Raw genomic sequence first — 15,596 nt, 5'->3', positions numbered from 1 at the left:
TAAGTAGTTGCAAACAATTTACATGAGCTGAGTTTAAAAAAAACACATCATGTTGAACTTTACTAAATATAATTTGTTTAAATTCAGCCCATTTAAATTGTTTATAAATTGTTTAAATGAGTAAATCCAATGAATAATTTCTCTAAACTGAAATGTTATATGTGTGGATGTATCCTGCTGGTGGAATTAGTCATCTACCATTTACTGTGGACTGAGTAATTCATTCAGTGCATCGTTTTGTGCTGCTTTAAAACATTGATTTTGCAAAAAAAGAGTTGATAAATGCATTTAATGTTGAATTCAGTACACTAAGCACATCAGAAATAGTCCTTGCTTACACGTGCAGTGTGAATCTTGTAACCTCTTAATATGGGCACTGAAATCAAAACACGCCACTGCTTACGCATATTGTGATACAAGACTAAAATAGCTGATGATACTGTAAACCTCTGTTCGCTACTTGATATGTGTTTGGCTATTTGTAAAGATGTTCTGTCACTAAATTGTTATTTTAATAAATAAATCTGCTTAATAAATCTGTGTTGTTCAAATGCACCAAAATATATGACCTATATTCACTGAGACATGGATAAATATATTCATTTTCAACATGGGATGTGCTCATTTTTGTAGAGCATTGTATGTCTACTTTCATTCATTCATTCATTCATTCATTCATTCATTCATTCGTCCACTCATCTTCATAGCTCATCTGAATTCACTATTCTGAAAAGGCAGCAATGCACTCTGGGATTGCAGCTAATGTAGGAGCATCAGAACTCACCAGCAGCACAGGAGGAAGCAAGCAATGACCCAAGAGCCAGATGAAGGGAAGGAGAGGAAGAAAATGAAGAAAAACAAACGATAAAGAGGAGGGAATTCGAACCATCGGAGGAGGAAATGGACGTGAACATGGTTAGGAAGAAGAGAGTGTCGTCAAGCAAAAGTGAATGAGCAGATGAGAGAAGAGAGAGAGAGCAGAGTTAAGCAGCAAGGCATTGGGAAGAAGTCTCAGTCTGTGTGATGCAGAGATGAAGATAAACCACAGATGTGTGAGAGAGAAACAGATGGAAACAACGCTGAGCTCAACATATCAAAAACACCACGTCTGAATATCTCACATCAGCACACACACACACACACATCACTAACAACTGATGTTATCACACATACAAATGTAGAAAGGAGTGTATGGACCAATTGTTTGCTATCATATAATATATAACATATAATGTTGACATTTGAGCACATTTGCTTTCCATCATTGATCTCAATGAGAATCTAAAATGTATGTAAAATGTAAATATAAATGCTTTTAAAAAAAGCCTGTAAAAGTGCTACAGTAAAAACAGTGACAGTAATATTCCTCAATATGTATGTACACTGCTTTAAAAAATAAAGGGAATACTTAAACAACACAATGTTACTCTAAGTGTTCCCTCTACTTTTTGAGCGGTACGATTGATAGACTTTAATTCACACCCCCTGATCCCATCCCCTGTCTATGCGTTTATGCGCTTGTGCTGGGTTTTTTCCCCCTGATCTCACACTGCCCTATTTTAATGACAGTCTGATGGGGGCTTTTTCGCCTCCCTCTTCCCTAATGTATCTTATTTCCTCTAAAGCTACTTTTCATTGACCTGTTTTCCTCTGCAATGTGAATGTTTGTGTATGGTCAGGGGGTCCAATTTCACTGCATGTAAAAATGTACAGTCGAAGAATTTTTAGCCTGCTTAAATTATTCGCCCCCGCCTGTTTTTTTTTCTGTTTAACGGAGAGCTGATTTTTTTCAGCACATTTCTAAACATAATAGTTTTAATAACTCATCTCTAATAACTGATTAATTTTATCTTTGCCATGATGACAGTAAATAATATTTTGCTAGATATTTTTCAAGACACTTCTACACAGCTTAAAGTGACATTTAAAGGCTTAACTAGGTTAATTAGGTTAACTAGGCAGGTTAGGGTAATTAGGCAAGTTATTGTATAATGATGGTTTGTTCTGTAGACTATTGAAAAAAAATTTGCTAAAAAGGGGCTAATAATATTGTCCTTATAATGGTGTTTAAAAAAAATTAAAACTGCTTTTATTCTTGCCGAAATTAAACAATAAAGATATTCTCCTGAAGGAAAAAATATTATCAGGCACACTGTGAAAATTTCCTTGCTCTGTTAAACATCATTTAGAAAATATTTAAAAAAGAAAAAAATTCAAAGGGGGACTTCAACTGCATGTGACATAAAGGCTTTTCATCATCATCATCATCAATTGACTTTTCTACAATTTCCTGCAATATGATTCTTTTTATTATTATTTTTCTTAGCTGTAATGCACATTGGAGTTTTATGCTACATCTAATGTTGATAAATAATGTTTATTGCAGTCATTTAATTTGATATGTGTTTGGCTGGTGGTGTTTAGTAGTTATGCGAACGACACAGAGCGTCTTATTAATATGTTTCTCTGCTGGTTGGAAAAGTTTATTGTGATGCGCTTTGGTTCACTATATGACTTCCTCATCCACACATGCTTATGTTTGTGTTTTTGTCTGTCTAACAAATGTATTGGGCTCTATTTTACCAATGCAAAGTCTAAAGTGAATGGCATAAAAGCAGTGCATGCTCAAATCTGCGTTTGCTATTTTAAGGATGGAAAAAAATGGTCTGTGCACCTGTGCATGGTCTAAAACAGTGGTTCTCAAACTGTGGTACGTGTACCACTAGTGGTACGCAGGCTTCCTTCTAGTGGTACGCAGAGTAATCCAATATCAATGTCATATGTACATGCAACATATATTTCAAAATTGATCAAAAATGGTTCATATATGAATATGATGACATATAGCCTATATTTATGAGGTCCAAGCAACATTTCCAGGTTTTTATTTATTTATTTTTTTTTTACATATAAGCACAGCGCAGTGTTAATGTTCAAACTATTTATAATGTTTAAAGTGGCTGATAATAAAAAAAATTCTTAATAATAGTAGTTAATCTGTCTCAATTTTAAACTGCAGAGTTGTAGCTGCCTTGCTGGGCCTACTACGCTACTGTATTTCAATACTGGTCATTATGGTGGTACTTGGAGGGACAATTTTTTTCTAAGGGGGTACTTAAAAAAAGTGGGTGAAAAAGGGGGTGAAAAAAGTTTGAGAACCACTGGTCTAAAAGGTTTGTCCTCATTAAGTGAAGTTTCACAGACTAATATGAGAGGAGCACATAATATGGTTAATTGCGGCTGGTATCTCACCCATAATGTTTAGTAAGTCAATCGGATCAATCCAAACTCACTAAATAGCCTGTCTGGTATTGCTCCCTTTTCTTTGTTTTTTTGATTAACCACCCCATCTCTCCTTATTCCTCCTTTACCAGGGGGAGCTTTTAAGACCTACCCGATCTCGTACCCCCTTACATGCTCATCGACCAGAAGGGAGCCCTGGGCTCAATAATCTCTGAGCTCAGGGTTCTCACCTGGGACAGCATGCAAAACCTGCTAATATTATCAAGCAATATCTAAGTGTGAACTCTTGAAACCAGGCTCATCGCCAATTCCCTTTAACAGTCAGTTGTGTCATGCCATTTGCTATTTACATGGCCGACTTTGTAAGCAGAAACTCTGAACGCTTTACTAGCAGGAAAATTGTTTAAGAGCATCTACGGCATGAGCCTTTACTATTTGGCCTTTTCCTTCCGGCAGTGGATTCAGGTGGTGGTGTTGGATGCACTCCACATAGTTTGTCATATTTTAAATATATTTGTGTGTTGCTGTACATCCCTGTGTGTGTATTAAGCAACGTGTTTGCATGTTTTGGAACCTCATGGGTGCATAACACTACCATGTTCTTTAAATAACAAATAAAAACTCTGCATCTTTGACTTTAGAGCAGCTTTTAGTTGGCCAGTGGTGCAGACTATTTCCTCATATAGCACTGTGTCAACAACACCTGAACACACTCCCTTTTCAGACCAGCCTATGAGTGCACAGTGGTGCAAATGCATTTATAATTAAAACAGTGTGGTGCACAACGTGAAAATGAAACCAGCGTCGGTCTGAAAATAGCAGAAAAAAAAAAACATTTGCGACCAGGACCAGTGGTGTGTAGTGTAAGTACTTGTGTATTACAGTGGTGTAATTTATATAAACGCTGGTGTATTATATTATAAGTTAATGAATCACAGTAGTTTATTGTAAAATTAAAAAAATGTTTTAGGATTTCTAACATTATTATTATTATTTTTTTTATAGTGTACTAATTTGAGGATTTGTCTTTTCTTAGGTGCACTTAAAAGTTGGACTTTGATGGTTACAAATGTGGCTTAAACACTGGACATAAATATGTGCACAATGAAAATGTCATGAAGATGTAGAGGGCTGCAGGTGACGTACCCGACATCAGATCTCCTCCTCCTCCTCCTGCTGCTGCTGCTGCAGCTGGTTTGGCCTCACTGGCACCCGCAGATTCTGCTCCATCCATGCAGCATGAAGGTAAAAGAGTTTATAATGAGCCAAAGCCATTACGCTGAGAGACAAAAGCCCAGAGAGAGACAGAGAAACTTTATGTTGTCATTTTGGCATGCTTAGTCTTGTCCTTAATGTTCACAAAACTTAAAAAAACGTTCAGAGAATGTTTTAATATTTCAATAACAGAAACGGAACTTCAAGCAAACATTGTTACAACATTTTGCAAGAGCAAACACTGTATATTAAAGCCAGAAATGTGCTTAGAAACAAACTCGCACACACATACGCAAACCTTTTTAAAAAATTTCCACCTTTCCTGTCAGGTCAATAAATCCCTTTAAACCACTGTCCGTAGTTGATCGTCTAATAGAAAACCTGTATTTCCCCCCCAAAAGAGACACTATCTACTTGATATTAAGATGCATACAAATGTGTTCTCCATCACTTTTGTAGGAGAGCTCACTGAGACACTGTGATTATTACTGAACCAACTTCATTTCTGATTGTAATTATACAGTATTACAACCTTTTTTTTCTCATCTCACTCACAAATCATCCTATAATGACCCTGTGTTAGTCCGTAGGCATACGTGTAATTGTTTATATTCATATATAGTATTAAAGCAATCCAGTCAGATGTGTTTTTGACTACCACTGGAACTGATCAAAAGTGGAAAAACTAAAACTAACAATTGTTAAATTGATATAATAACCTTGGTCTACCTGTGATAATACATCTTAATACAGGTGTAAAGAAACCACAGCAACTCTCTGAGCAAATCAGACCCCCATCATGCACACTGGGGTAGTTACCAACCCCCAAACAGGTCCAGATTTGCCCCACTGTCTGGCCAGCTCATGGGGGCAGATAAAGCAGGAGCAGGAGGACCAAACACATCTGGAGCACAGGAAGGAGTTTATTTCGCTACTTATTTAATGCTTATTTAAAGCAAACACTGTCAAGATTAAATATCTGAATCTGTATGAATATTTGTGCATCATAGATAGAGATTAATAAGAAAAGCCCAAGGGAAAAGCCTAAGGGATAATAGACCCATTTCACAAGATGTTTAACGGTCATCAGCATCTTAAATCAGTGAAAGTTTTTAATATTTAGATTTTTTTTTTTAAATGTGCGAACATTTATATTGATTTATGTATATATTATATTTACATCATCTTTGTAACTAAATACAAAAATAAAATACTTCTTATGCGAGCTGTTTCTAATGCAGCGTCTATGGAGCTAAGAGTAAGTCTGACATTATTCTCTCTTCTGGCTGCCGTTATCAGTCTCACACAATTTTTTCCTTTTTATGAAAGTCCTAATAACAAACATCGTGGAGTTTTTCTTTTAATATATTTGTTATTATAATATATTTGTTGTATTCTCCCATTCACTGCGCTCTAAGTTCCCCAACTACGACGACTTCCGCTGCTGAGAAACCTGCAAATGTGAAAAGGGTCCATGTAACTAATAGGCCTTGGAAACACGTCAGGAGAAACACAGACAGAGAGGTGAAGGGATTGAAGGCCTGAGGGAGTGAGAGAAATTAAAGTGTTAGACGGTCAGTTCCTTCAGCTGCCTCAGGAGAGAAGCATATTAGGCTCACCTTGAGCAGTCAAGGACAGAATAGAGAGAAAACAATGTACACCCGAGGCAGGAATAAGATGCACTGCAGCGAGTACCTGCTGAAAACAAGTCTAGACTGGGGTTTGGGTCTGGTTTGGGAACAGATGAGTCTGGCATGGGATCGAAAAAACCTAAACACAACACAACATTTATGAACACAAACATAAAGAAATGATATTCCTATAATAAACAAATCAAACCAATTAAAATCTGGAAATGGGAAATAATCTCTATGTGTAGATCTCTTGTGTTTATGCTTTGCACAAATATCTAATGTGAAATTAAAATGGGTTTTAAAGGCTTAGTTCAAGCAAACATGATAATTAAGATATTAATTACTTATTACTTGTGTTGTTTTAATCACCTGAGACCTTCATTTATCTTCAAAACACAAATTAAGATATTTTAGATGAAATCCAGGAGCTCTCTAACCCTCTATATATGGTCCCGGGACAGAAAATGAACCCAAAACACTGTCAAAACATTCCATGTGGCTTCAACTTTAATCATATAAAGCTCCAAAACACTATTATGCACCAATAAAATAGTAAAAAATACTTTGTTCACTTTTGTCTTCTCTTCAGCAACAGGTTATTGTCCAAAACACAATGTGTTGCACTTAGAATCAGCAGCGCAACATGCAAGCGTCATATTAACCATAGTAAACGCCTGCTTTAATTTGATGCCGAAGGCATTGGAAAGTCATTTAAAAAGAAAATTCTCAACAAAAGTGTTCCTGGAGCTCCGTGTGAAGTTTATCGTTTCCTATTCTGAACTTTAAATGGCCAAAGAGCTCTCAGATTTCATCTAAAATATATTCATTTGTGTTACAAAGATAAATGAAGGTCTCTGAGGATCGAAACGGCACGAGTGTGAGTAATTAATATCAGAATTATCATATTTGCTTGAACTAAGCCTTTAAACCCAGTGTGAATTCAGATTGTGCAATTAAAGGTAGATTTTTTTTAATGAAGGTCTCAGGGGATTGAAATAGCATGAGGGTGAGAAAATAATAACATAATTTGTATTTTTGGGTGAACTAATCCTTTAACTCTTTCTTTAAAGCAGCAAAAAAAGAATAAACAAATAAAACTAATATGAAAAAGTTTGTTATTCCAGATTTTAAGAAGTGGGATGCTATACAGTAAACATCTAGCCTGTAAGGGATTATTTATTTATTTGGTTCTTTTGTTTTTTTTTACCAGCAAACAGGTCTATCGTTGGGGCTGGGGAAGCAGTTGGTGCTACATTGCTGGTGTTGGTGGAGAGTGACTCCTGGACAGTAGAGGGCGCCACTGAACTAAAGAGAGAGTTACTGTCATCTACTGGCTGCATGGAGAACAAGTCCAACTGAGGGGAACTATCAGCAGTACCAGCCGCTGGAGCAAAGGGATCTACCGGCAGAAGAGGATTAACATTTGAAAACAACTTCCTGTTTGGGTAATTGGTCATATTCACCTTATAATACTTTATTTTTATGAATGTGCAAGACTTCCGATTAGATGCTACAGTAAATATCTAAATACACTGTGAAAAGACTATATTTGGATAGATAAAAAGCTTGAACAGTGGAAGTCTCGCACACTCAAGCTACAAGTTAACTTTTTACTCACTTTATAAATATATAAGAGTACACTTCCTGACAAAGGTCTTGTCGTCGATCACAGTTGTAAGAGCCACAAATAATCATTTGACTTCTAGTTGATCATTTGTAAAAGTGTCAGAAGTGTCAATTTTTCAGATGAATCATCTGTTGAACTGCATCCCAATCATCAGACCTACTGGAACCCGCATGGACCCACGATTCTCACAGAAATCAGTCAAGTTTGGTGAAGGAAAAATCATGGTTTGTGGTTACATCCAGTATGGGGGCGTACGAGAGATGGATGGCAACATCAGCAGCCTGAAGTATCAAGACAATAGTGCTGCCCATTACATTACAGACCACAGGAGAGGGCAAATTCTCCAGCAGGATAGCGCTCCTCATACTTCATCCTCCACATCAAAGCTCCTGTAAGCAAAAAAGGTCAAGGTGTTCCAGGATTGGCCAGCCCAGTCACTAGATATGAACATTATTGAGCATGTCTGGGGTAAAATGAAGGAGGAGGCTTTGAAGATGAATCCAAAGAATCCTGATGAACTCTGGGAGTCCTGCAGGAACGCTTTCTTTGACATTCCAGATGACTTTAATAAGTGATTTGAGTCATTGCAGAGATGTATGGATGCAGTCCTCCAAGCTCATGGGAGTCATGCACACTATTCATTCTTTTTCCACTGCAGCATCGCTTTATATTCTATACTGGACAGTGGCTCTTCTAGTTTTAATGGCATCCTGGGCGAAACCACCCCAAATACCCCACCCCATCCCCCAAGAAATAAAGACACTATGTTGTTGACTTTATATATATATATATATATATATATATATATATATATATATATATATATATATATATATATATATATATATACATTTTAAATATTTAAATATATATTTTAAATATATCTTAAATATATTTTAAATATATCTTAAAAATATTATAAATACATTTAAATATATTTATTTATTTTCAATAATTATAACTAAATTAAATTAGTTTATTATTATTATTATTATACAATTATTATTCTTAATAAATAACAGAAATCAATCCTAAATGGAACCGAAAAACTATGTAAAGACACAATTGGAGTAATATTGTAAAATTTTTGCATTAATAATAATTATAATATAAAAATATTTTTTTTATAGAATTATCTATCTGTTGTCTTAGACCCGACTCATGGCCGAGAGTTCATGTTATGAAGTCTTAGTTACCTCCCTGACTTATTATTCCTTTTTTCTGCTTCATAGCCACCCTTAGTAAAGTATCATTCTCATCACATGATATAAACTTTAGTGTTTTTGACTTGACGGTGTGCATGTACAGTAAACAACCGGGATCAGGAGCAGCGCATGTAAGGCATGCAGCAATGGCTTTCTGCGCATATGCGTTAATATGTTTTCACCAGCGTTGTTTCGGTTACACATAAAAAATAACAAACTTGCGCGTGCAAAAGACACTAAGTGTTAATACCCCCTAACATCTTTATTCTGGGATAACCACTTTTAATGAATATACTTGCATAAAGTAAATCTCATCTCAAAGCTGTTACTGGGGCACCTTTTTTTTGCGCCATCTCCCCATGCCGTCCCCAGGAAGATGCCACCCTGGGCGATGGCCCATACTGCCCATGGCTGAATCTGCCACTGATACTGGACATTATTTCTGTTCAAAGTTGAGACTTTTGTCCAAGCAAAGTCAGACTTTACTGTCCTAATAAATTAATTATAAATCAAGGCATGATCATATTTCATTTTGGTAAAATAAGCGTAATCTAGAGGCTTTTGCCTTTCACATAAGCCACTTCTGTCACCAAATGATCAACCAGAAGTCAAGTTATTATTTGCTGTTCCTAAAACTTGTATAAGCAGCAAGACTTTAGTCAGGTAGTGTAGATGCTTCATATATGTACCCTTAAGATGAAACTTTAAAGAAGGAAGAATGAGAAAGAAAACTAGATAAACCTCTCTCTCTCTCATGGAAGCAGAATTAAAGCCAGTGGAAATTGAGCAGAAAACCAGCTCTGTCGGATATGTTGCGCATGTAACAAGTCAACATATGCCTCTGCCCTCCAGAGAACAGAACTTCAGTGTTCAAAGACTAGTGCCCTAGCAACACAGATAGCAATCTCCATGGCAACACCGATGCCAATTCAGAAAACTCAGCAGTGACCAGAGGAAGCTTCATTAGAGGCTGCAGGAGATGCTCGATGTGGTTCTTCAGTTCGGTCAATGAAAACACTCAGACGAACAAACACACTCTCTCTTTCATAATAGGCTGATATTAAATGCAGTGCTGTCACCCACCAGCTGGCGCGGTGCCATCGGCAGCAGGAGTGGGCGTGGACGCGGTGGCCCCGCCCTCTGCAGCAGCAGCTGTTTCAGGGGCTGCAAACATATCTGGAGCCCGAGGCCAAAGAGTTGACGTATAAAAGAAAGAGGAAAAAGAGAGAACAGGCAGCATAGAGAGACAGAGACAGAGACTTCAGTGTCATGCAAAGTTCAAAAGGAGAGACATTTCACAAGTAAATTACGCTGATTTACGTTTTTGTAGGCTAATTTTAAAAATCGCTAGTCTATGATCTGATCATTTTGGTTATATGGAGCATTCATAACTAGGCATGGGCCGGTATACGGTTCTGATGGTATGATAACCTTGAATATAAATATCACGGTTTCACTGTATCACGGTATTGAGATTACTGTTTTAAAATATATCCTTTTTAAATGTCTGAGTGAAAACAATTTTTCCCCCCTTTGTACGCAATATATTTTAATTTGGGAAACATTTAAATTATTTTGCAGCAGTAAACATGTCAGGCTAAATAATGAAAATGAATCATTGACTTCTGCTGTCTTTAGTTCTGCTGTCATTAGTTTTAAAAACCTTTTTTACAATTTAAAATGGCATCTTTGGAGATGCTTTCTGTTGGAACTGCAGAAAAACTGCTATCCTTAATTTTTTTTTTTTTTTAAGTAAATAAAAAATATTACTCAAACCTTAGGATTGGTATTGCAGAAAATGTTGACGGTTTTAAAACCTTGACTTTTCCAGACCGTGGTATACTTTGAACACGGTTATCGTCCCATGCCTATTCATAACCCATTTCACTTTCATACTGTGGTGCAATTCCAGGTAAAACAGGAAAATCCAATTAAAGAAAGCAGATAGTAGCCTTCATAAGGCATTAAATATTATAAAAGAATGCAATTCAATCAGGTAAAATAAAGTTAAGATAATGGTGTAAGTTTTCTGAGGAGGTTGCAAGTGAAGGTTTCTGAGGATGATGCAAGTTACTGTTTTCATTTGGAAGGTATATAAAGTTACTGACTTTTTAGGAAGCAATTAAAATGTTAAAAAAAGGAAAAGTTACAGTAAAATGTACATATATACATATAATAATTTATCATTTATAATGTATGTAAAATAATATTCTATTTATAGAGATATTTTAATATTTATAATTTTATTCATAATATTCAAATTATATTATAATTATTATATAATATAATTATGTGTGTGTGTGTGTGTGTGTGTGTGTGTGTGTGTGTGTGTGTGTGTGTGTGTGTGTGTGTGTGTGTGTGTGTGTGTGTGTGTGTGTGTGTGTCTGTGTCTGTGTCTGTGTCTGTGTCTGTCTGTGTTGAAGTCAGAGTTATTGAATTTTATTTTTTTATTTTATTATTTGCCAAATGATGTTTAACAGAGCAAGCAAACGTTCACAGTATGTCTGATAATATTTTTTCTTCTGTAGAAAGTCTTATTTGTTTTATTTTGGCTTGAATGAATGCAGTTTTTAATTTTTAATAAACATTTTAAGGTCAAAATTATTAGCCTTTTAAAGCTAAATTTTTTTAGATTGTCTGTAGAAAAAAACATCATTATACAATAACTTGCCTAATTACCCTAACCTGCCTAGTTCACCTAATTAACCTAGTTAAGCCTTTAAATGTTACTTTAAGCTGTATAGAGGTGTCTTGAAAAATATCTAGTGAAATATTATTTACTGTTATCTTGGCAAAGACAAAATAAATCAGTTTATAGAGATGAGTTATTAAAACTATTATGATTAGAAATGTGTTTAAATCTCTCAGTTAAACAGAAATTGGGGAAAAATATACAGGAGGGCTGATAATTCTGACTTCAACTGTATATGTTAGAAAGTAAAATGGGTCAGTTTTGATTTCATCTTGATGTTAAGCCTTCTGGCATTTGCTAACTTTAAAGCTGTAAATGAAAGCCGGATTAATCTTACTGTGCAGTCCATGAATGTGCACATAAGAATAATCAAAATGATTAAAATTCACGTGTAATTTTAATTCACAAGCATTGATGACAAACGAATGAAAAGCTGCAAAAGTGTGGCATGGAAGAAGATGTAAAGCGGAAACAGAAATGAGGAGCGCTGGATTTCTACAGCAGACACAAATGGTGGAGCGATGGTGACTACAGACTGCGCACAAATGTGATCACAAATGAAACAGCACAGATTATGATTTGGATCTCTGTTCTGGAATGTTTCTCTGCTTCTGAATGTGGCACAGCCTTTATCCCCAGAAAAAAATCTTCTTAAGGAAGAAAGCTCTCTACTGACCTCCGAGGAGATCCGCTGAGCCGGAGGAAGCACCGGCAGCGGAGGGAGGAGGAGCCAAAGAAACGGCTGCCTCTGCGACTGTGGTGGTGGGCGTGGCTGAGGAGGCGGAGTCTACGGCGGGGGTTGGGTCAGGAAGGAGAGTCTCTGTAGTAAGGGAACCTATTTCTGCATAGCCACGCCCCCAGCAAGCCAATATAAACAGCAGAAAATCAACATAAACAAGAAAAGGAACCAAAGAAGAGGAAAAGAGCATAAGGGAGAGAGAGAGAGAGAGATTCTACTGAGCAAACACTAAGAGGAGAGGCTAAACGGGTGGCTAGGATTGCCATACATAGGACTGTCAGGCTGTAATTTCAATTTTCCAGATGAACTACAATGTTTAATCAAGTGAGTGAAACATTTAACACAGCAAATCACATGAAAACACACCAAATGAAAAGCCAGCAGTGCTTACCTGACCCCAGCAGATCTGATGTGACGGCGGCAAATTGCAAACAGAGGGAAAAAGATGCTTGGTTATTAAATGTGGTTAAACATTTATTGAGACAAGTGCATTAAAGCACAGGTGTCAAATCAAGTTCCTGGAGGGCAATATAAAATACAGTTTGTGCAGCTTTAAAACAATTGGATGTCCTATTGAATGTCCTCACAATTCACAAAAACAATCTATGTGTGTCTCTCTCTGAGTGTGTGTGTGTGTGTATTTATGTATGTTTTAGCTTGTACCTCCCCAAGATGTGGGTGCTGCTGATGCTCCTCCCGACGGTCCAGAGGAAGACAGCGGGTCCAGATCCAGAAGAGAACTATGGTAAGATGGAGACACACACACTTTTATAAACTAATGACAGCTATGATGTGTTTTTCTGATTGTTTGTTTATCCTCAGGAGGTGTTCGTGTGGTCACTTGGATCACTGACTCGGTGGCAGTTTCAGCAGCAGGCGCGGCATCAGCACGCGGAGGCTCCAAAGTAGGAACGGCTGCACCGGATTTGGCGGGAGTGGAGGTTGGAGACACGTTATTGGTAGGCGATCCCTGAAACACAACACAGAGCGACAGTTTGAGCATACAGTTGAAGTCAGAATTATTAGCCCTCCTGAATTATTAGCCCCCTGTAGAATTAATTAAGATTATTATTTTCAACACATTTCTAAACATAATAGTTTTAATAACTCTGTTTGGGATGGTATACAGTTTGACCCAAAGAATGACCAGTCTGGTAGATGAAGAAGAGCAGGAGTCAGAGATTTATATTGAAGATAGTTTGCAGTTTCATCAGCAGAAGCCAGCTTCAATGCTCACAATGAGTTCCTAGGACGCTCTTCTTCATCTACCAGACCGGTCATTCTTTGGGTCAAACTGTATACCGTCCCTACAGTTTGGTGGAGGACGCGTGGCATTTGTTTACTGGTAACACCATTGATCAATCAACAAAAAGAAAGGTAGGAAGATTTATAATATTATAGACTAGGGATTGTCTGTGAAGTAGTGGGTAGTAACAGAACGCTGTTGGGTTCTCATTCAGTGAATAAAAGGCATCAGTGGATTCACAAAATTTGTGGTAAATTTTTGTGGAATCCCATCGCGAGCTGATGTGTTTTGCGGCACACCAATAACGATACTGATACGTATAACAGTAGTTGTGGGGTGTACCTCCTCCACCCAGAGTTAAGTACTCAGTTGATGGGTTTGTAAGAGGCTTTTTAGGACATTCTCGGGGATCAATCAACTGCTCCAGAATGCAGCAGCACGAGTTGTCTTCAATGAACCTAAACGAGCACATGTCACTCCGCTGCTAGTCCGTTTGCACTGGCTGCCAGTTGCTGCTAGCATCAAATTCAAAGCTCTGATGTTTGCCTACAAAGTGACCTCTGGCCTTGCTCCTTCTTATCTGCTCTCATTTCTGCAGATCTATGTGCCCTCCAGAAACTTGCGTACTGTGAATGAACGTCGCCTCGTGGTTCCATCCCAAAGAGGGAAGAAATCTCTTTCGCGAACGCTCACGCTCAATCTGCCCAGTTGGTGGAATGAACTCCCTAATTGCATCAGAACAGCAGAGTCACTCGCTACTTTCAAGAAACGACTAAAAACTCAACTATTTAGTCTCCACTTCACTTCCTAATCTGCAATTGCCTCTTTGAATATCACACTAACTGTACAAAAAAAAATACTAATACTACTAATACTTCCCTTCTTAAACTTTACAGACCTGAAACTTGCCTAAAGCACTTATTCATTGCTGCTCTTAGTTGTGTAAATTGCTTCCTTGTCCTCATTTGTAAGTCGCTTTGGATAAAAGCGTCTGCTAAATGACTAAATGTAAATGTAAATGTAAATAAAACTTGGACTGGTGTTTATTTAGTAGTGGACTAAATCAACCCCGAGATTGTAATTAGTTCCACCACTGCCATCTTGCTGTTTCACAGACAAAAGGGCATGCCCGAATCTTAAGAAAAGAGTAGGTCAGCTTATTAGGGAAAGAAATAGTTGAATAAATAAATAAATAAATTCTTGAATAACATCTTAATTGATATCCATTAGATAGTAGTGGCCACAAAAGTCAAACGGTATACCATCCCTACAACTCATTTCTCATAACTGATTTCTTTTCATCTTTTCCATGATGACAGTATGTAATACTTGACTAGATATTCTTCAAGATCCTAGTATTCAGCTTAAAGTGACGTTTAAAGGCTTAACTAAGTTAAGTGTAATTAGGCAAGTCATTGTATAAGGGTTGTTTATTCTGTAGACAATCGAAATTAAATATAGCTTAAGGGGGCTAATATTATTGACCTTAAAATGGTTTTAAGAAATTGCACACTGCTTTTATTCTAGCTGAAGTAAAATTAATAAGACTTTCTCTAGAAGAAAAATATTATTAGAAATAATGTGAAAAATTCCTTGCTCTATTTAACATCATTTGGCAAATGCGGAAGAAAATCAATTTACAGGAGGGCAAATCATTTCAACTTCAGCTGTATGTGGGTGATATCAATGACATTATAATGATTTTAACCCAGGGGTGTTCAAACTCAGTCCTGGAGGGCCGGCGTCCGGCAGATTTTAGCTCCAACTTGCTTCAACACACCTGCAAGGATGTTTCTAGAATGCCTAGTAAGAGCTTGATAAGCTAACCCAGTTGTGTCTGATCGGGGTTGAAACTAAACTTTTCAGGACACCTGACCTCCAGGACCGAGTCTGGGCATCCCTGTTTTAAGCAAATAAAGTGCTTGCTTACCTTTGTGGGTGACCTGAAAGATAAACACAGATACAAGTGAACGGATGGTTTTAAATCAAAACAGC

At 37.0% G+C, this 15,596-nt stretch overlaps 2 protein-coding genes across 7 annotated transcripts in view; one reads left to right on the top strand and one right to left on the bottom strand.

Moving 5' to 3' along the window:
* The window catches only part of ccdc167 (coiled-coil domain containing 167), a 24,236-nt gene extending 16,699 nt beyond the window's left edge, over positions 1-7,537 (top strand). For 2 of the 6 annotated variants that reach the window (XR_012401582.1, XR_012401581.1), the window contains exons 7-8: positions 4,280-4,488; positions 7,303-7,537. The gene's annotated coding sequence lies outside the window, so the exon portion shown is untranslated. Of the gene's footprint in view, positions 1-707; positions 2,628-4,279; positions 7,167-7,302 lie in introns of those variants that run through there. The other 4 variants (XR_012401584.1, XR_012401580.1, XR_012401585.1 and 1 more) reach the window with 4 other exon arrangements.
* Positions 1-15,596, bottom strand: part of snap91b (synaptosome associated protein 91b) — a 25,294-nt gene extending 9,698 nt beyond the window's left edge. The window contains exons 1-7 of the mRNA XM_068220725.2: positions 15,532-15,596; positions 13,210-13,325; positions 13,019-13,095; positions 12,747-12,761; positions 12,293-12,457; positions 10,008-10,100; positions 4,390-4,464 (exon numbers count right to left, since the gene is read on the bottom strand). Of these exons, the coding sequence (XP_068076826.2) occupies positions 4,390-4,464; positions 10,008-10,098 (166 nt within the window). The 5' untranslated portion in view covers positions 10,099-10,100; positions 12,293-12,457; positions 12,747-12,761; ... (1 more) ...; positions 13,210-13,325; positions 15,532-15,596. The remainder of the gene's footprint in view (positions 1-4,389; positions 4,465-10,007; positions 10,101-12,292; positions 12,458-12,746; positions 12,762-13,018; positions 13,096-13,209; positions 13,326-15,531) is intronic.

The sequence above is a fragment of the Danio rerio genome, chromosome 4 (assembly GCF_049306965.1).
Source record: "Danio rerio strain Tuebingen ecotype United States chromosome 4, GRCz12tu, whole genome shotgun sequence".
In the NCBI taxonomy this organism is placed as follows: domain Eukaryota; kingdom Metazoa; phylum Chordata; class Actinopteri; order Cypriniformes; family Danionidae; genus Danio; species Danio rerio.
Note: the sequence above shows the minus strand (reverse complement) of the source record. Positions and strands in the feature narration are given on the sequence as shown.